General features: G+C 44.8%; 1 protein-coding gene across 9 annotated transcripts in view; it reads right to left on the bottom strand.

Annotated features, from left to right (window-relative positions):
- The window catches only part of EZH2 (enhancer of zeste 2 polycomb repressive complex 2 subunit), a 110,792-nt gene that overhangs the window by 23,092 nt on the left and 65,140 nt on the right, over positions 1–22,560 (bottom strand). For all 9 annotated transcript variants that reach the window (XM_045005440.1, XM_045005442.1, XM_045005441.1 and 6 more), the window contains 5 exons: positions 19,530–19,646; positions 15,957–16,077; positions 14,043–14,186; positions 8,737–8,839; positions 7,456–7,619 (listed from right to left, as the gene is read on the bottom strand). In XM_045005440.1, the coding sequence (XP_044861375.1) occupies positions 7,456–7,619; positions 8,737–8,839; positions 14,043–14,186; positions 15,957–16,077; positions 19,530–19,646 (649 nt within the window). The remainder of the gene's footprint in view (positions 1–7,455; positions 7,620–8,736; positions 8,840–14,042; positions 14,187–15,956; positions 16,078–19,529; positions 19,647–22,560) is intronic.

Genomic DNA, 22,560 nt, shown 5'->3' with positions numbered 1-22,560 from the left:
TTGGGAAGTTCTCTATAACCAATAATTATCCTTCTTCTAAATTTATTATTCCAGACAATTAGGTATAACTACGAGCAAAAGAAGACAGTAATACACGCTGTTCCAGTAATTTCATCACCTGTATATAAAGGGGTACCCAGCTCATCAAGTGTACTTGACATTTCAAAAGTTAATAACTTCTTTCCAGCATTTTACTAGAAATTCAAAATATTTGGATAAAAAACTTGAAACTATATAAAGTGATGCTAGTCTCAATAAGAAGGGGGTCTGGACTGATAAACAGGAGGATATAAAAAAAAAAAAAACCACCCACAGATCAAGTGGGTAATTTCCATTCCAGACCTTTGGACCTCCCAAAGTAGCATTCTGATTGCTATAGGGTGTAATTAGCACTCCACAATGGGCTCCTCCATTTCCTCCAAAAACTGCATCCACTGAGGTCTAGACTTCATCCTGCAGTGCTCAGCAAAGGTGTGAAGGTAGCACACAGTGACATTTTAACAGATTGCTATCAGAGATGCATCTGCTTTGTCCAAGAGGTAGCTCATTAATATTGAGTGGACCCTAAACGCTGCCAACACTGTCTTCTCACTCTGAAGTAAACTTTGCCAATTAGTTGTTTAGTCCCAATTCAACAAGGTGGATTTGGCTATATGTCCTTTTTTAACACCTTCATATACAATGAAAGGTGTCAGACAATCTGAATTTCTGGGTTCTTTTCAGATAAATTTTTAAGTTCTAGTTCCATTCAAACAATGTCATCTTGCTTCTTTGTTGTTACTGGGGATAGGACAAGGAAAGTAGCAAATACATCCTGCTTCTGAAGGAAAGAGGAGGGGGACTTCATTAAAAAGCATGTGGCGCTATCTTAAGTGCTACCTGGTCCTGATGAAAACTATGTAGGAAGGAAGCTTGTAGATAGCAAGTAGGACCAAATTACCTTTTCATTATGGATTGATTACCATTCACAATTTCTTCAGTCTTTAAAAAAACAAACCAAAACCTGTGATGCAATGAGCCCCCACAATGGCACATTATCTGCATGAACCTGAAAGGTTACAGTTCCTGCTGAATTAACTTTCAGTGAGCCAGCATTCATCCCTATGTCCCAACTGTCCTGCCAAAATTCCAGGATATATGAACTTCCTACACAGCACAGGAATACCACCTATATTGCCACACTACCTTCCAAATTCTCATACTGCAACAGGATAGATTACACCTCTACTACGATGTAACATGACCAGATATAACGCGGTAAAGCAGCGCTTGGGGGGGGGGGGGCTGTGCGCGCCAATGAATCAAAGCAAGTTTGATTAACATGGTTTCACCTATAATGCATTAAGATTTTTTGGCTCCCGAGGACAGCGTTATATCGGGGTAGAGGTGTATTTATCAAGATTAAAATGGTACTGTATTTACAGTCATGCCATATCCCTGAAGCGAGTTTGATCACTGTGGCTGACAAAGTCCAATGTGAGCAGATTTATTGCTGGAAGCCAAAATGACGATTGCAGATTCACCCATTCTGTGAACTAGTGTCATTTTGGCCAGTCCTCAATTATGAGGATAATGTGTTCTGTGGGCCTGGCTATCTTTTGTAGTACCTTCCTCATCATGGGCCAGAGCGGGAATACCTATATACCAAGATAAATTCAACTTTTAGATATCTATTCCCTCAAAACCGAACATGGAATATCATATTTATTCTCTGAACTTCTGAAATACTCAAGACATCCTGTTGCTTTGGTATTAATCAGATTGATATGTTGTTCCCCAGACTACCCTGAACAGCTTGTGACTGATTTTTCATTCCACTAGACATATGTTGTCTGCTTAGCTAGTCTTTCATGTTGTTTCAATTCTCTGCTAGGAGAGTAGCTGACAGTTCTAATGGGTGTTTTTTCCATGTCAACATGTGCTGTTCTTTGGCCATCTTTTTGTGTCTCCCTGCCTATTTATGTAAGCAACTGTGATTATGCCATCACACTGCACTCAAAATGACTAGTTGGGAAGCCTGTATCAGAAGTCTTACCCGCCTCATATGGAGGTAGTTGATCAACCATGTTTCTCTCCCACCCACCCCCTTTGCAGCCCATTTGCTTTGAGCAGTTATTTGGAAAGATGGGCACAATAATACATTCCAATAGATCAGATATATTCAAAGTTCTCCCATGGGAATGACCCAGGTTACATCCTTTTTCCCAAGTTAATGTTATCAACCACCACCTAAGAGAGCCACAGCCAACATTGAAAAAAATGTTACATTTTGGTTCCCAGTGGGAGAGCAGAAAGGACTGAAGCATTGTCCTACAGAAGCAGGCTAAGGCACCACCTACATTTTCACTGCCATGAATCCCAGTACATGCAATTCTACAGCCAATGACTAAGATCATACAGGAAGGCATGTATCTGACACTGAAGTATGCCATGCCTGTGCCATGCTAAGAAAACTCTGCCAGCTTCTGAGCTGAAGCAGACTAACTGCTAAGATAAGAATAGGGGGCTCTTTGTTCAATTAACAATCCAACAATAGCACTCTAGGAAGGTGCACATGTGACAATGGCATCCTATTAGTTTTCTACCCAATTTTGCCAGCAAATCATCTCAATATATGCTTTTCTTTCAAGGCTGCTACAAGTACCATCATCACCTTGGTGAATGTCCTTATGACTGTTTACAATTTAAAAACAAAAGAGACTGATGAAAATTTTAAAGGCACAGAAATCACTGATAACGTAACAGAAGCTATTCTGAGTTGACTGAATGGATCAGTGACTTCAAGGAAACTTGCAACACACATTGGGTACAAGTTGCATTTTTCTTTAAACTGAAATTTATGGATCCATATTGGGTGCTACATGGTCTGGGAAAACCAGGATGATGCCCTAGATTTTCAATAGGTGAGCCAAAGTGTTTTAGGTGCTCTGCCTTTTTGTGAGACAGCAGCAAGTGAACTGGATAAGGTATCTGGGTTTAGAACAACTACTTCTTCTTAGCATATGCAAAATGTGCCTGGGGTAGCATGTGTCCAGGATTCATCACTGAATTTGGTCTGCTGGCTGGATCATTAGCTTCTCTGGCCCAGGCCGGGCACTGATGGGGAGTGAGATGTGAACACTGATCCATGGTCCCCCAGTTCAGGGCTGGTGCAAGGATGTTTCGCGCCCTAGGCGAGACTTCCACCTTGCGCCCTCCCTTGTCCCCGAGCCCCCGCCCTGAGCGCCCCCCCCCCGCAGCAACTCCCCCCCCCACCCTGAGGCGCCCCCCCCCGGCGGCAGCTCATCCCCCATCCTCCACCCTGAGGCACCCCCCCACCCCAGCTCTGCGCACGAGCACCTCGAGCACGCGCCGCTGCTTCACTTCTCCCGCCTCCCAGGCTTGCGGCGCCAATCAGCTTAGGCGCCGCAAGCCCGGAAGGCGGGAGAAGTGAAGCAGCCACAGCGTGCTCGGGGAGGAGGCAGGGCAGGGATGAGCTGGGGTGGGGAGTTCCCCTGAGTGCTGCCCCCCCCCTTACTTGCTGCAGGCGGCCCTCCCCGCGCTTCCCTGCCCCAGCTCCCTCCGCCTAAATGCTGGCAGCGACCGCGGTGGCCGGATCTTCGGCTGCCCCCCAAATCCTAGCGCCCTAGGCGACCGCCTAAATGGTTGCACCGGCTCTGCCCCAGTTCAGAACTGATGTCTATTGAATAGTCTCATTTAAAGATAATGAGGAGATCCAAAGTCATGTTGGCTGATCTACTGAGGAAGTGGCAAATGCTAGCAACTATGGTATCTGACACTGCATGGGTCAGCATATCTTCATGCCAATCTGCTTGAAGGCAAACAAAGAGGAATGCTGTTCCAACCTCTGTGGAGACAAAAGGAATGGTCTTTACCAGGACTCTCTCTTTTTTTTGGTTACATTGAGCTCTCTTCCTCTGGGGTGCCAGCATCTAGTCAAGTTTAGACTGAAAGGAATACTGCTATTTCTAAGGCTCGGTGTGTGGGGAACCCAGATTTAATGTATCTAGAGTTCTTTGCCAACCAGGAGTGGCCCTTTAAAGGCTAGGCCAGGGGTCGGCAACCTATGGCACACGTGCCAAAGACGTCAAGCGAGCTGATTTTTAATGGCACGCTGCTGCCTGCCGGGGTCCCGGCCGCCGGCACCGCTCAGCCCGCTGCTGGCCTGGGTTCGGCAGCGGGCTGAGCAGGGCTGGCGGTCAGGACCCCGGCAGGCAGCAGCGTGCCATTAAAAATCCTGCCCAGCCTGCTCTTCTTCGCCCCTCCCACCGGCATTTGCACATGCTTCCCCAACCTCCGGCACTTCCGGCGGGAGGTTGTGTTTCCGGGTTAGCGTGTCCATACCACTACCTGGTGTCCGCGGAGTCTGAGCGGCGCCGCTGGGGTGGGGCGGCGGGAGGGAGGGAGGAAGAGGGACCCGGCCCGACAGGAGTTGCAGCACCCGTGAGGCCTGTAAGTGGGGAAGTGTCCTGGGTCCCAGCTGCACCACCTGCCCGCCTGCTCTGAGCATGGCCGGCCCCGCTCCCTGGACTCAGGCAGGCTGCTCTGGGGTTGGAGCCCCGGAGCCGGGAATGAGCTTGTCTCTGTACTGGGGAAGGCCGCATCCCACAGCCCGAACCCAAGCCCGGGACCTGTGGCTCACCGCCTGCTGGACCCTGGGAACAGCTGGGTCGTGCCTCTTTCCCCACCCCAGGTCACTGGACCCCGCTCCCTTCTGGCATTGCGGGCAGAACCCAGGAGTCCAGAGCCCTAATCTCCGTCTGTCCCCCACCCCCTTGAACAACTAGAGCCCAGATGGAAACCTAGGAATCCAGAGTCCTCGCTCCCAGCACTCCTCCCCTGAGCGTCAGACACCAGCCCCTTCCTGGAGCCCAGGAGTCCCAACTCCCACCCTACCCCCAAACACACCCCTGAAGCCCCTGCCCTGATCCCTGCACCCCTCTCACACACACCCAGCCCTCTGCCCTGACCCCTACAATCCCCACATCCCTCTGCCCTGACCCCTATACCCCCCCCCACACACACACAACCCTCTGCCCTGACCCCTGCACCCCCCCAAGACCCCAGTCCTGACTCCAACACCCCCTCATATACCCAACCACCCCACACCCCATGCCGACTCCTGCACCCCCCTCACATGCCCCCAGCCCTCTGCCCTGACTCCTGCACCCTCCTCACACATACACAGCCCCCCTGCCTTGACTCCTGCACCCCCCACATCCACACCAAATGGGAGCTCCTACACCGCCTCCCCCCCCACATTCCCACCTGCACCCCTCGCACCAAATGGGAGCTGCCCAGGTAAGCACTCCACACCCAAACCTTCTGCCTCAACCCTGAGCCCCCTCCCTCATTCTAGCTTCTGGCCAGACCCTACACCCCAACCTGCTTCTTCACCCCCAGCCCTGTGCTCAGCTCACTCCCACCCTCAGCTCAGTGCAGAGAGAGGGGAAGAGAATGGGCTTGAACCAGGGAGAAGGTAGGTACCCACTCTATGTGGGCAGGGCCGGGACCGCAGACCGGTAGCGGGCTGAGCGGCAGTCTCACTGCCGGTCTGGGGTCCTGGCCGCTGGCCCCGCTCAGCCCGCTGCCGGCCCCAGGTTCTCGTTGCCGGCCCCTTGCCAGCCGGGGTCCCAACCGCCGGTCCCACTCAGCCTGTTGCCGGCCTAGGTGAACGGAACCCCAGGCCAGCAGCGGACTGAGCGGGCAGGCGGCGTAAGATCAGCATTTTAATTTAATTTTAAATGAAGCTTCTTAAACATTTTGAAAACCTTGTTTACTTTACATACGACAATAGTTTAGTTATATAATATAGACAGAGAGACCTTCTAAAAACGTTAAAATGTATTACTGGCACGCGAAACCTTAAATTAGAGTGAATAAATGAAGACTCGGCACACCACTTCTGAAAGGTTGCCAACCGCTAGGCTAGGCCATACAGACAGATCACAGCTTCCTTACTACAATGGATTTTGCCTTTGTTATAGATATAAGTAGCATCATACACAAATTGCACTGCAGCATCTAAAAGAACGTAGAGCACAATAGCTCTGAAAGTTCATCTTCAGCCTTAGGGATTTTGCAAGGTTCTGCAGCCATCTAAGCACTGTGCTAGATTATTCTACCTTGAAAATGGGTATCCCGAATACCTTAACATCTCAAATGTCTATCATCCCATCAAGGAAGTAGCCATCCTTGAATGGCAACATGTACTTGGGGGCTTCTTAGTGAAGACCTCTGTGTCTTCTCTGCATAATGGATATAGTATTTTCATGAACCTGTTCAGCACAGACTTCCTTCTTTGGGAATTCTTATTTCTGGTCTATCAGTTCTTTGACATGCAGATGCAGAGCTAATGTTTTCAGTGCCTATAATGGGCTCAGAAAGACAGTGGATCTGCTGAATTTCCTGCTTCACTGTATTATGTTCTTGGTATCAGGACTGGCAAATCTTATTTTATAGAAATGGAATTCTCTCTCTAACTCCCCAGCTCAGGAAAAAAATTCTTGAGACTGGAAGTTATTGGCCCAATCCTTCATGATTTCACCACCCTCAAGTGGGTCATCACCTCAAGACAATTTCTCATTTGGAAGCTACTGGTTAATGAGTCTCTTTACTTGAGTTCAGTAACAAGTAACTGTATATTGTACTCCCCTCAGTGTCAAATTCAGACAGTCCAAAATCCTTTGCACTCATTCTCTAGTTGCTTCACACATTCTGGGCCTCCGGCTTCAGGATGAGGAAATAAAAGAACCATTCCTTTGATGGTACTCAGGGAAGTCCTTTATTGTTCCCACTTGGAAATGGAAACTGACTGTCTCTCTATACTTTGTTAAAAGATTTCTTCAAAAGGTATGGGCAATATGAATTGTAAGTGAATAGGGCATCCTTTCTGAATATTTCTAGGACACACCTGTCTAAAAATAATTCCACTCCATAAGACTAAGAAGGCTAGAAGTAACTTCTGGTGTGGTCTCAGAAGAGAATAAAAGAATAAAGAAGTTCATGGATATTCATTTCCCCTGCTGAGGACCAAAAAAATCTGAACACAAAAAGAACAAATCCCTCCAACACACATCAGGTCAGTTTTCAATCTCACTATGATAAAAAGAGATAAGTATGATAATTTTGGAATAGTATTGGGAAACAAATTTTCTCTCTCTTTTAAAAAAAAAAAAAAAAAAAGAGAGAGAGGAACACCACTACAGGCCAGGCACTCTATCAACTTCAAAAATGCAAATGTGAAATCAAACTACACCAAATAATATAGCCAATATTTCAAAGATCAGAAACTATAATTTTCACACCACAATGAAGTTAGCATGTCCATTGTTAGCAGATTTTAGCACATCTATTGTTCTCTTTTCTTATTCTGTATTGTACTCTGTGGCTACTTTAGAGTTTCTTGAGGTCTCAAAATGAAATGTAGATTTACAAAAATCCTATTGCACTTACGATGTAAGAAGCAGTCATATTTAAAACAGCGCCTACAGAAGAGCGTATGAAAGGAGTGCAGACTCTGCTCCCTCTGAACAGATTTCGCATTTGGTCCATCTATGTTTGGTGTGCACTCAGGAGGAAGAGCTCCTGGCAGCTGCTGCTCTGTGAGTTCTTTGTATCTTCAAAAAGAAAAGTAAATAAAAGGCATTGCTTATTCTATTCAGAAAGGGTCAAGTTTTGCTGTAACACCACTGTAAATCCAAAGTAACTCCTGATTTTAATGTATTTATTCTGGACTTACTGGTTTAACTAAGAAAAATCTGGCACTAGACACTTACAATAAACTGCCTGCTAAAAAACAGTTGTTCTACAATATTTAACTTGGCAAAAACGTGAAGTTAAGTTATCTTTGGTCTGTGATACTATAGCTTAAGTCAAAAGCCAAATTACTTAAATCAAATGTTACGTAAAGTACATCAATAAAGGCTACGTTCAAAGGCATGACTAAGCAACTCTGTACTTATTAATCCTGAGGCAGGGCGAGGGGAGGGGGTGAGAATCACAGGGGAGGGATGTATTTACTTTTCCACAAATGCTTCCCTCCACCAGCCCCCATGTCCCCCTCCCCCCAAAAAATCACTGAAACAAAGCATTTCCTCTTTCCTTCACCATACCAAGAGGACAATATATACCCATTCAAAAGTGATTTCTGGCTGCTTATAGGGAAGGCTAACAATAATAAATAATACCACCACCTCTTCTATATAGCACTTTTCACTTGTAGATCACAAAATGCTTTACAAACAAGGTCAATAACCATATCCTGATTTGACAGCTCTAACCCAAGGTCACCCAGTAGCCCGGGCCAAAGCCAGGAAAAGAACTAGGTCTCCCAAGTCCCAGTCCAGTGCTCTATCCACTAGGCCACACTGCCTTCCTTATGTCTGAAACAGCCACCCTTCAAGTATCACCTACATAAACAGTACAGCTGTAGTCAGTTTATTCATAACTTCCCAATCTTGGGGCTAGAATGATCAGATCCTACTCAAAACATCAATAAACTTTAATACAGTAGAACCCAATTTATCTGAAACGCCATTATCCACCTCTCCCGTATTATCTGAGCCAAGCTCCACCCATTCTCTGGATTATCCAAATTTTTGTTTATCCGATCTGGCTCTGGTCCCAATAAAATCGGATAAACGGGGTTCCACTTTAGCTCTTTTCTAGACAGTACAGAAATCCAAGTACCATATTATGCAGTGTACCAACACCTCTTAAGAAATCAAATCTTACTTCTCCTTCAATTCCTCTGCTGTACCCTTATCCGGAAACATCGAGGAAATGGCTTCAAATATCTTGTCAGAAGGAAATTTCCGAGGTGGATGGCTCTCTTTGTCTGCACAGAGAAGCAGACAAAGAAATATGAAGACTAATAGGAAATATTTTCTGAATAATATTGTGCTCCTTTGGTATTTCACACAGTAGCTTTATAAATGTTAATCTACTTGTAAATTTACTGTTTATACCAATATTTAAGGATGAAAAAAAGCTGACCAAGAACTTAAATTACAAAGCAAAGAAAGAATTAGCTCTTCGAAAATCTGACGCTTTCGGTTTATAATTACAGAGAAGTTAGATTAAAGAGTTTAAAATGATTTTTCCTACCAACAGGTTCTTCTGGACAAATGATAAATTATGTTATTTTGCCATCGGCAGTCATTCACATAACTGCTTGATGAATGGTGCTTTCTTCCTCTGTAAAATACTGCACCACTGTATCCTTCAACGACAGTGAAGGAGTTGACCATTTCCTTGTGTTGGCAGTGGTCTATGATTAGCAACACCACATTTTGCAACACACTCTATGCTAATCTGGGACTGACCGGTATAGGGAAATTCTGAGGAAAGAAACTATTTCTAACCTGTTCTGTAACTCTTGTTCTTCAAGATTGCTGCACATGTCCATTCCACTTCAGGCGTGTATGCGCCCAGTATGCTGTTGGAGATTTTTCCGTCAGCGATGCCCACTGAGATGGTGCATATGCCCGCTGCTGCGCAATGGTTTAAAGTTAAAGCAGAACCACTACTGACCTCCCTCATTTCATTCTTACTGGACAGAATCCAATACAGAGGGGAAGGACGACGGGTCATGGAATGATATGTACATCATGTCTCAAACAACAGTTACGGAACAGATCAGTAACCATTTCTTCAAGTGACTGCACATGCCCATTCCACTTCAGGTGACACTCAAGCAGGTCAAGCCTGTGTAGGATCGGAGTCTACCTGAAAAATGCCTAAAGGACCACATGTGCAAATCTCGCATCATCTCTAGATTGCGGAGAGATGGCCTAGTGCGAGGCAAAAGTATGTACTGAAGACCACGTTGAGGCTTTACAAATTTCTAGGATAGTCACTCGAGCTAAAATGGTTGCAAAGGCTGTATGCGATTTTGTTGAATGTATTAATACTCTGCTTGGTGGAGCTACACTGTCCAATTTGTAACATAAGCATAGATAGGGGGCTATCCAGGATGAGACTCTTTGAGAACAGAGTGGAAGCCACTTCATTCTGTCTGCAATTACTGCAAATAATTATGAGGACAATCTAAACTGCTTAGTCTTGTCCAAGAACACCACCAATGATCTAACACCTGTAGTATGGAGTGTCTCCTCATCCTTGAGCATGAGGTTTTGGGAAGTGAACCAAGATAGCTGCTAGTCTGACTCTGATGGAATTAGTTGCCAGACCATGTTGTTTCAGGTGTAACTGATTGTCCAGAACACCATGTATGGGAGCTCAGACTGGAGAAACCCCTTTTTTTTGGGACGAGATGGAAAATGTCTTCCAATTTCCCAATGAAGTATATAGTTTTCTACTATTTAAAAGTACATCTTGAAGTCCCTTTGAGCAAGTCTCCTCTTGAGGCATTAGCCATGGAGCATCCAGACTGTGAGATGAGGGCCTGCAGGTTGGGGTGGAGGAGACGACCATGGTCCTAAGGGTAGTGTCAACAGACCTGTCTGAGAGGATCAGCAAAGTAGGAAACCAGTGTTTCCAAGTCCATACTGGAGTTAGAAGTATGACTCAAGCACAGTCTTGAGTGATTTTCGACAACACTCTGGGCAGGAGTGGAACTGGAGGAAATGCATACAGGAGCGTGACCATCCAGGGCAACAGGAAAGCATCTTTTGAGGGACTCTGGGCTGTGACCTGTGTGATGGCACTTCCTGTTGACATTTGTTTCAAACAGGTCTATTTGGGGAGTCCCACATTGTTGGAAAATGAATCTGGCAATGTCTGGGCAGAGAGACCACTTGTGGTGACTGGTGAAAGATCTGCTTAACTAGTCTGCCAGTTTACCCTGGACACCAGGAAAGTGAGAGGGTTTGAAGTGGACTGAGATGGTGATACAGAAATCCCAAATCCTCACTGCCTCTTGGCATAGCAGAAACTGGGCTTGTCCTTGTCTGTTCACAGAGAATATGGCCACTATGTGCTAAGTATGAGCAGATTTCTTTCCTTGATATGGGGAAGGAAGGCTTTACAAGTTAGCTGAATGGCCCTTAATTCTCTGATATTGCATCTTCAGGGACCTGAGGTGAAACCCCAACCAAGGGCAAAAGCGTATATAACTAGGGTCAAAGCCAGCTGTGGAGGAACAAATAGCACTCCATACACACATGAAAGGTTTTTCCACTAGCTTAGAGGTCAAGACGTGTGTGGGTACTCAAACTATTATGTCTAGAGGATGACAACTGGAGAGTGCACCAATAATAACCACCTTTGCAGCTTTCAAGATGAACAACATAAGTGCATGAAGCCATATGTCCCAGAAGCCTGAGGCAATTTGTACCATTGTTATAGGACAGGCCCTCAGATTTAAAGCAATGGACAGCAGAGTCTGGAATCTTATCTGTGGAAGAAAGACCTTGGCTTCCAGAGAGTCCAAGACAGCTCCTATAAACTTCATCTTTTGTATAGGTGACAGGATTGACTTCTCTGTGTTGCTAAGCAACCTTAGAGTGCTGAAGGTGGATTGCAGGAGAGACAGTGGTCAGCACCACAACTTTGGACCAGCCTCTCACCAGCCAGTCATCCAGTAGGAAAACATGTGAACTCCTGATTTCCTCAGGAACACTGCCACGACTGCCATGCACTTTCTGAAAATATGTGGAGCTGCAGTACTATCATTTGGCCTGTCTGCCAACTGGTAGCAAGATTGGTTGACCAGGAATCTGAGGAACGTCCTTTGGCTTTGATGTATTGCCACTTGGAAATTTGCATCTTTTAAGTTGAAGCCAGCATGCAAGTCTCCAGGGAGGGAATAATGGAAGCCAGCATGACAATGCGAAACTATTTTCTTCAGATATCTGTTCAGCTGTCACAAGACTAATATGGTCTGAGACCTCCTTTTGGGATCAGGAAACAATCCTTTGAATTGCTGAGAAACTTCCTCTATGGCTTCCAACTAGAGGAGAGATTGCATCTTCTAAAGAAGAAGTTCCTTGTAAGAGTGATCCCTAAAAAAAGGATTGGGAAGGTGGTGCGATGGGAAGACAGAAATAAACTGAAGCTTGTATCCCAATTCCACCATGCTTAAGACACACTGATCTGTAGTGATGTAAGACCAAGCACTTGGATAGTGGGATAGCCTGGTGGTAAAGGAGTAGGAGAAACAGTCCTTGACAAACACACCAAAGACACCAGGCTGCCTGCAAACTGGGTAGTAGTGCAGAGGGGTTGGGGGAGGGGGGTGGAAGAGAGAGAGATTTCCCCTCCTAAAATGACAGAGCCTCAAAGGGAAGACACAGAATGGTTGGTTGGACCGACCTCTTGAGGAAGACTAATGATCGGAGCCACTAACATCTGTGCATTGAAACAGTCACCGACATGGCTCTGGCCGTAGAATCAGCAGCATCCAAACCCTCCTGAAGCAAGGTTCTGAGCACCAACTTACTCTCATCCACCATAGCAAGGAACTCTTGCCTTCTGGCAATCTGTCGTTAAACTTTCAGATATTGTCTCAGAGGTAGAAATCATAGCAATGCCTACTGATTAGCAATCCCGAGCTGCAAGCCAGCTGTTCAATACAATTTTCTGCCAAAGAGATCAAGTTTTTTTGCGTCATTTGTTTTGGGGTAGATGTCTGCTGACCCTGGCACTCTCCGAATGGCAGCTGAAACCACCACTGATACCAGAGGGGAGGGGGTGAACCAATGATCAACACCTGTGAGAGGACATAATACCTGCACCTCAACCTTTCTGCTGTGTGGGAAAGGAAGATGGAGTCTATCAGAGCACTTTGGTGGTCTCCAGAATAGCTTAAATAAATGGAAGCACCATCTGAGGCGGTCCTATGGCAGCTAAAATTTCAATCAGCCTGAGATCTCTCTCTAACAACTTCCACCTGGATATCTAAAGCATAAGTCACTCTCCTTAAAATGTCCTGATGGGCTCTATAATCATTGGGGGAGGCAAGGAGACGCCTGCTCCACAGGTGATGAAGAGGATGAAGCCAAGGCTGGATGTGGTGGAGCCTCCTCTGGTATCTCCAAGGGGAGATTCACCTGCTCGGTACCGAGCCCAACACCAGGAGTGCTTTCCTGCTGCACTTAGAGTGGACCTTGATGTCTTCTAGATGAAGTAGAATGGGGAGGGTAAGGAGATGAGCTGGAGGCAGGCAGAAATCCTCAAGTGTGCCAAAACTGCCACTGGTAAAGTCCCAGAGCCCAGTTTCTTCCGGGCTCTAGTGGCTGGCCAAGATGAAGCCTCTGGTGGGTGCCAGAGGTGGTAAGCACTCAGAAGGGTGAGGCACATGATGTACTGCAAGATGTGTAATATATATGGAGATATACCCATCTCATAGAACTGGAAGGGACTCCGAAAGGTGGTCAAGTCCAGCCCCCTGCCTTCACTAGCAGGACCAAGTACTGATTTTGCCCCAGATCCCTAATTCAAGGATTGAACTCACAACTCTGGGTTGAGCAGGCCAGTGCTCAAACCACTGACCTATCCCTCACCACCAAGAGCAGCCATGCAGGGGAAGGACAAATGTGTCCCCAGTGTGGCTGGACTAGCAGCTAGGAGCCCTAGGCTCCCAGCAGCACGGGAGATCAGATTTCACGGTCCGTGACATGTTTTTCACAGCCGTGAAATTGGTAAGGCCCCAACTAGAACACCCTAACACTAGAACTATGGTTAAAACCAGAACCAACTAAATACAAAATAGACAATTTAAGAAAAGCCTGTGATAGCAAGATAACACATTCCAACAACCATCATGAGCAGTGAAGGAACTGAGTGGAATCAGGGGCAGCTCTGCCTTTTATACCACTGCAAGGTGGCACGAGGCAGCAGAATGCACATATGCTGCCTCAGTGCGTACGACTGAAGGAAAAGTTTTCAACAGTGCACTAGACATGCACACACCTGAAGCGGAATGGATGTGTGCAATCACTAGAAGAAATAACGTTGTTAACTTCACTGAGCATAAATACAAAAATCTAAATCTGAACATCTTCCATTTATTGAGGAAATAAATACAGGAAAAACTGCTACAATAATAGAGGTTTTTAAAATCTACTGGATTGACATACCCATTCTGTTGCCTTCTCGGTCTTTCTGTTTTTCATCTTGCTCATCAGAATTATCATCTCCATCATCATCATCTTCATCATCACTATACTGACCAAGTGCATTTACCAGCTCCACAAATATCTCATCATTGATAAACCCGCATTCTGAAATTCAGCAAGATTGGAAGTAAAACAAAAACAAAAAACAAAGAAAGTGTATACCAAGTATTTATTTTTAAAAGTGAACAACTATGGCTATATGTTTAGTTATCACACGGGTGGGCAAACTTTTTGGCCTGAGGAGCACATCTGAGTAGGGAAATTGCATGTAGGGCCATGAATATAGGGCTGGGGCAGGGAGGTGGGGTATGGGAGGGAGTGCAGGGTGTGGGAGGGGGTGCAGTGTGCAGGAAGGGGCTCAGGGCAAGGGCGCAGGAGGGGTGCAGGGTTTACAAGGGGCTCAGGGCAGGGGGCTGGGATGCAGGAGGGGGCTCAGGGCAGGAGGCTGGGGTGCAGGAGGGGTGCGGCAGGGTTGAGGGTATGGGCTCCGACCCGGCACCACTTACCTGGAGCAGCTCCAGGGTGGCAGCAGCGCGCAGAGGGGCTAAGACAGGCTCCCTGCCTGCCCTGGCCCCGCGTTGCTCCCGGAAGCAGCCGGCATCACATCCCTGCAGCCCCTGGGGAAGCCAATGGGAGCTGAGGGGGCGGTGCCTGCAGGCAAGGGCAGCGCACAGAGCCCTCTGCCCCTCCCCCCCAGGGACTGCAGGGAGGTGGTGCCGGCAGCTTCCAGGAGCAGTGTGGGGCCCACGATGCCACGAGGATGGCACTCCCGTGGGCTAGATCCAGGCCGTAGTTTGCCCACCCCTGAGTTATCAGATCCTGTGCTCATAGCACATTACAATCCATAAATTCAGTACAAGACAGGAGGGGCTGAGCAGGAGGATGAATAAGAATCAACAATTTCTTATTGGTTAATTGAGGGATTTTTCCCAAATCCCCCTATGCCAGCCAAGAGAGGGAATATAAATCCTTCTACCAGAAAATAGGAATAGAAAAATAAAGTTCTAGTAATATCACGCTTCCTATAAGATAAATGGGACCGGGCTGGTTGGGGTACTGGTCACTTTGTGCCATACTGGCAATGAGGAGAGAGGTGGTTGGTAGTTCACTGCTATCCTCTCCCCAATCAACCACACCATCCACCTAAGAAGCATGCCAGAGGAATTCACTTATACACAGTAAAGGCAAGTGAAATGCCAAAGAGCGTAACACCCTATCTCTGGGCTCAATCTGGCTATGCCATTTTGCCCTACAATTCAGAAGTCTTGTCAAAAGGGACAGGAGTATGTCTGGATTCTCCTTGAAATGTTTCCTCACTTATCTAATCTCAAGCCCAGCTATTACAATGATTAACTGTATGCTCTGGGCAACAAAGTTAACCTCGCTATTTCACCTCTCAGGACTGGTGTGAGGATTTAGTTTATATTTTCAAACAACTGCATAAATATTAATCCATATAAAAAAGCTAAGTAAGATTGTTATACTCACTATTCGACATGGCATAGGGGATGATGGAGAATACTAAACAGTAATTTGTATTAGTAAATAGTAAGTCCTCAGGAATCATACTTCAGTTTTGATATTTAACTTATAAATAAAAATACACCGCTACCTCAATATAACGCCACCCGATATAACACAAGTTTGGACATAACTCGGTAAAGCAGTGCTCCGGCGGGGCAAGGCTGCGCACTCCGGTGGATCAAAGCAAGTCCAAAATAACAAGTCCTATAACGCGGTAAGATTTTTTGGCTCCCAAGGACAGCGTTATATCGAGGTAGAGGTGTATATAATAAAGCTGACCGCTACAGAAGCGGCTGTTAATCATGTTTAGGTAGGAAGAAATGACTGATATACATGGTGTGTTGCACTCACCTCTGTCTCCATGTACTTTTCCATCATAGTTCTTGATCAGTTCTTCAATAAAGGTTCCATCCTGGTCAAGCACTTCATCTCCCATGTAAGGAATGTTATGTAAAACCGTTTCATCCTCTACCTAAAAGTAATATGGAAAGATTTATGATTACAATAGAAGCAAAGATATTCTCTCAGGGAGCACATGAGAAAAAATTTTGATGAGTCCCCCATTTCAGCAGTGTGACTGCCCCAAACCTGCAATGACAAGTGGCATTCCATATAATCACGTAATCATTCTGAAATAAAGTCACTCTTTTTCAGAAACAGAATACTCACAAGAGCAGCTACTGATGCATAGCTACAGTGAAATTGCTATTCCACTATAACTATTCTGATCAATTTCCCCCCATGTACACAAGCCCTTATCCTCAACAGGATACTCATTATGTTAACAGATAATCAGTTGTCTAAAATGGATTAAATATTTGTTGATAATAATCCCCTTACAATTATTTAATTTAAATAAGATAGGTGTAATTTTTAATTTTGGCTTTCAGTGATAGAGGGTTGATGTTTCGTTTTTGTTAAGAAAAACATTTCCTTGTGGATTGAGTTTTCTTGTAGATTAGCTGCCGATTTTATTTGGGTTAAAATCACTTCTAATAATAAGATCGGTCAGTTTGAGGCACATATAGCAATTTGTGTATTTTGTATTTTTTTATTCTAAATAAAAATGTTTGCCTTCAGTGCACTAAACTAACATGAAAAAGGATGACCAATTATATGTACAGTATCAAAAAGACGGTTACTCACCGTAGTAACTGTTGTTCTTCGAGATGTGTTGCTCCTATCCATTCCAGATAGGTGTGCGCGCCACGCGTGCACGGCTCTTCGGAACATTTTTACCCTAGCAACTCCGGCGGGCCGGCTGGGCGCCCCCTGGAGTGGCGCCGCCATGGCGCTGAATATATACCCCAGCCGGCCCGTCCGTTCCTCAGTTCCTTCTTGCCGGCTACTCCGACAGTGGGGAAGGAGGGCAGGTCTGGAATGGATAGGAGCAACACATCTTGAAGAACAACAGTTACTACGGTGAGTAACCGTCTTTTCTTCTTCGAGTGATTGCTCCTATGCATTCCATGTAGGTGATTCCCAAGCCTTACCTAGGTGGTGGGGTCGGAGTGAGACGTGGCAGAGTGCAAGACTGCTGAGCCGAAGGCTGCATCGTCTCTGGATTGCTGCACCAACGCGTAGTGGGAAGCGAAGGTGTGGACAGAAGACCAGGTGGCCGCTCTACAGATGTCCTGGATGGGGACATGGGCCAGGAAGGCGGCCGACGAGGCGTGCGCTCTCGTCGAGTGAGCGGTGAGGCGGCATGGTGTGGAGAGAGGGAACGGTGCCGGGACGTCGGTGCCGTCTGCGAAGTCCGAGCAGTGTCGGTACCGGGGCGGCTCGGTGCCGCTGGTGCGCTGCGCGCCGAGGACGATTTCGGTGCCGCTGGGGACGGCGCGGGAGGTTGAAGTGCCACCTCCGTAAGGAGCTGCTTGAGGCGAGAGTCCCGCTCCTTTCTGGTGCGCGGCTTAAACGCCGTGCAGATCGGGCACTTATCTGTCCTGTGAGATTCCCCAAGGCAGCGCAGGCAGGAGTCGTGCGGGTCGCCAACGGGCATGTGCCGCTGGCAAGCCGCACAGGGCTTAAACCCCGGAGCCTTGGGCATGAGCCCGCACCGATTGTGGAAGAAGAGGGGCTAAACCCCCCTAATTCCCTTACTATACTATATCTAACTAAACTTATTCAACTAATCTAACAACTAAACTAAGTTAACCAACTATGTACACTGAAGAAATGGCGCTAGGGATGTGGAGGTAAGGGAGCACTCCACTGTTCCAACTGGCCGTCACGGGCGGTAAGAAGGAACTGAGGAGCGGACGGGCCGGCTGGGGTATATATTCAGCGCCGTGGCGGCGCCACTCCAGGGGGTGCCCAGCCGGCCCGCCGGAGTTGCTAGGGTAAAAATGTTCTAAAGAGCCGTGCACGCACGGCGCGCACACCTATCTGGAATGGATAGGAGCAATCACTCGAAGAAGAAAGTGCAGTTCCCTAAGTAATTTACATGTCTGTTCATAATATAAGTAGTCAGATCATACAATAAATCCTGGCTCTCATAGAATTAACATCACTTAATGGAGACTGACAGTAGATTATGCAAGAATAATCAACAACTTATTAGGACTTCCTTCTGGACACAAAGCACTAGTCCTAATTTCTAAAAATGTAGTTCAAATTTGACTTAGGTCAAAATCTAGACCTTAACTGACATCTGTCCTAAATACAAAGCCATTGTACATAATCAGGATTTCTATTCTGGTGAGGCCAAGGACTGGAATACCCTTAACTTTGCAATACCCACGTTATGGAACCCTGGAAGATTTAGGTGAGAAAGGTTAGTCTATAGCCAGTGCTATCTCTCTCTCTCTCGGCTTGAGCATTAACACTCACCAAGTGTAAATAACAAATATCTTTAAAATGTCCTCTTTCTAAAACTGAATCAGTACTAAAACTTTTGTCTGCTCAGAAAAACCTGCCATCCAGCCACCTTTTTAATATTCAACCTTTTTTCATACTTTTTCAAGTTTATGAAGTAACTGGTAAAAAATGAAAGAGGCAATTGGGTAGAGCAAGAAAAGAAAACTGATGTAAAGCAGTGCAGAAAGCAACATTTCAGGTATTTTATATAGATCTAAATATTAAAACAAATGGAATAGATTTCTATTCTTTTGGATATACTAATTTATTGGTTTCCACTTACACTGTAATTTATCTCCCCAAATGCACACAGCTTCTATTTTTTAAACTTACTTTAACAGATATTGCAACTCCAGGCAGCATCTTTGGAGACACGTGTATTAAATGTACGAATGGTTTATGTATGATTGCGTTTTACTCCAGGGGGAAGAGTTAACAGCTCCTCCAGGAACTAAAATATGGTGAGTCACTGAGACTAACCAACTCCAGAGAAGTTCCAACCATTCAGGTAGTTTGCATGTTCTGGATCAGGCTAGGTTTGCCAGCGACTGGGAAAGAGAGAAAAGGCTTCTGATATAAAAAGGATGAGCTTGAAATGGCTCATGGCCTTCATTTTGATTCAGCAGATGGACATCACTCTCTGTCCAAAAGGAGGCCCCAACCCTTGCTAAAGGGTTAGAAGGAATGTTGGCATATCAGACTCCCCATATGGAAGATGAGTGGTTTCTGGTACGTTTAATGTGGATTTAAATCTCTGTTTTCTCTGTAATGCTTTTGCCCTATGAATAAATGTGCTTGCTTACAAAAGCTGTATGGTCACTGTGAAAAACACTATCAAATGTCATCTGAAAGAAAGCAGTGCAGGAGCTGGCCTTTATTCAGACTGGCTTGCTGGAGATATCTCAGTGGATGGCAGAGGTCTTTGTAGTCATAAAAACCCAATCAGAAGGGAGTGGGAGAAAGATTCCTACCAAGAGATAGGAGACAGGGCAGACCTGAGTGGCATTCCTGGAGTGGACTATGGGTGCAGGAATACAGGTGCAGTTAACCTGAAAATGTGACACTTACCATAAAATTTTGCTGGAGGGGAGACCAAGAATACATTATGGGCACTGAAGCAACAGCATTCAGAGTCTTGAGCGGGATGACTTGTTTTGGAAAATCTAAGTCACTGGTAACAGAGCACTGAAATGACAGGTAGAAATTACACTTCTCTCCTGGTAGCAATTCTGATAACAAAATATAAAAGAATGTTTCAATTTATCAAATTTAAACCATATCAGAATTAGGTAAGTCTGTCTTTGGAAAAATGCTTCAATTTTTAGGTGGTAGCATTAGGAATAGGTTTAATAAGCAAGAGAGACAAATTATTTTGTTTGCAGAATGTTTGTTAATAGTTTCCATAGTTCTCTGTTTACTATCACATACAAGGATATCCAGGCTCTCATGTACCATTACACTCAGCCTACTTAACTGAAAAACATCATCATTTCATTTGGTTATCTAAAACAGATTTAGTACTTGATGATAAACTGTCTTATCTGGTGTTTATAGTGTATTAACTAGATGTCTGGGAAACAAAGAAGAATTCCTCCAGGCTTCACATTAATGCACCGCTGAGCTCAAGTAAGAATTTCTTTTCAGAAATATTAAATATGTTGATCTTTTAATACCAGAAAGTCTATTTCAACAAGTTATCACTTCAACTTGTCTGTAAGTCTTGACCTCCCTCCACTGTATTCCTATCCTATCCCAAAACCTTTGACCGTGTATATTGTGTGTAGGACAACAGTAAAGTGAAATTTACTCTAATACTGAACTCTGAACTGTCAAACAGTGCTTTCAATATGACATTCTTTTACAATTCACTTTTTTGCAGATCTAGAACAGGAAGGAAGAGAAATCAGAAGAAGGGTGAGAGGACAGAACATTCAAAATGTGAAATGAGAAATGGTTTTAAAAATGAAACATTTGGACAATTAATAAATTTGGTTAGTCCTAGAATAATACATGAACATTCTAACCCAGGGCCTGAAAAATCCACTAGCTCTTAACTGGGGGAACCTACACAACCAGTTTCTGTAGGTTCTATTTTTAAAGTATCTAGCCCTTATACATGCAACGGTAACCTTCCCAATTATAGACAGAGGTGGTAACAGTGCCTATACTTAAGGCTGCTCAATACTTTGCCTTTGGGAACCCTGTTTAGAGTTGCCAATAACTTTACCAAACTTTAACCATTCAGACTGAATTTTTTCATGCCAGGTATCTGCCTGGCTGACTCGTTGCTATTGATTTATTTTTTTAAGTTTCAGCTCAAACAATTCAGCCATTTCTCAGAACATGTTTAGGGAAAAAAACATTGTTGAGCCCATGTTAAATACTTTTTTAAAAAAAAGTTTCATTGAGAAGCTCTAACACCTCCATGGTTTGGAGCCACAAGCTGACGTGCAACAAGGATGGGAGGGAAGAGATTCCTGTGTGTCACTGTATGACATGTACAATATATAAAAGGCCCCACATTGTACAAAATCAAACATAAAATAACTATGTTCAAAAATAATATTAAGGTTACAAAGTCAAGCAGTTAAGAGTTAGGAGATGCCAAAATTAAGATTGTCCATAGAATCTTAATTCAATGCTCTTGTACATATGTATTATACCATCTTTACTTAAACTATCACATATTTTTTCCACAGGACACCTATTCAGTATTTTGCTCTGTCTTCGTTGTTTAATGTGTGGCCACATGCCTTATTTACTGCACACTATTCAAACACTGCTCTGAAAACAGCATTATTAATTTCCTCATAGGCTTTTCTACAGCACTCATCACTATAGTATCTATATATAAAATATTTTAAAAAAAACAAAAAACACCAATTGGCTTCAGTTGCAGCTGCAAGTGCTCAGCACTTCTGTAAATCAAACCACAGGATCTCCAGCTGGGTATCCAGAAAATGTGGCACCACACAGGAACTTTGCAGCACAGGCAGGGACAGAATTCAGAGCAGCATTCAACAGCTTGAACCATGAAACCATCCTCTCTCTTCCTGCACATCCCTGTCTGTCAGTATACACCTTGCAACTTCTGCAACAAGTGAGACAGATCCTACAGACAACAGCCTTCTCCTTCACTACACAACCTCAAAGCAAGTCTGTCCAGTACACTGAATGAGGCAGGGGTTCTGTGGGGAAAAAAAATAGTATGGGATCATGTAAGTAAAGACTATCATAATGCATACACAAAAAGGAACCAAATGAAGCTTGTATTGAAAAATGTAGTTCTGGCATTTCCCCATCTCTTGAGTATTTGACTTCACAACTTTATTCATATTAAACACCTTAAGAGAATGTTACAGTGTGCAAACTACTCCACCTGGGTACGCAGCCAGATAGCTGCAGTACCTTTGTTCCTGTACTACTCTGACAGTCAGGAGCAATGTGAAATTAACAAGACACTGATCAGTTTCACCATATGCTTTTCAGAAGCCTTTATGCTGCTGCAGGGGTACAGTAGTGGACCTCTATTCCCACCAGAGTACTGAGGAAGATTAGAGGAAGGGGAGACAGAAAGCTTTCTTCCAAAAGCAAGCAAGGTAGGCTTCAAATTTCCAAAGACACCTTAACTTGGAAGACTATCTGTTGTATCAATCTCTGGCTAGTTGGTGTCTTTAGAAATTTGATTTCGATTTAGTTCTTTGACTAGTAGCTCTCTAGCAATTTTTTCATGCCATCATTTAAGTCTAGAAAGTATGCAAAATTATAAAAATGATTTTGTCCTTTTAAAAAAAAGAATATAACTAAAAATCTCAAGGCAACATTATGTTTATGCAAAGTTAAGAACAAAGTCAGTATTTTAAATCCCCTTTATGATCCTGTGTGATACTCTGCCTGCTTTTGAACTCAGTTCAATAATCATTAAATAAGGAAATTACATTCGCGGGAGTGGCTCTGGTCAATGCCACTCAATAGTCTAGTTACTGGAGGTGACTGAAAACCAAGGTCTGTGGCTCCACAGAAAGAGAGGAGTGTCACCAACCCACACAGAGTGTGTCACCCTCATGAAAACTGCACACAAGATACCAAGTCTCCAGCC

The sequence above is a fragment of the Mauremys mutica genome, chromosome 2 (genome assembly GCF_020497125.1).
Source record: "Mauremys mutica isolate MM-2020 ecotype Southern chromosome 2, ASM2049712v1, whole genome shotgun sequence".
Taxonomy (NCBI): domain Eukaryota; kingdom Metazoa; phylum Chordata; order Testudines; family Geoemydidae; genus Mauremys; species Mauremys mutica.
The sequence above is the reverse complement of the archived record's forward strand: the minus strand, read 5'-3'. Positions and strand labels throughout refer to the sequence as shown.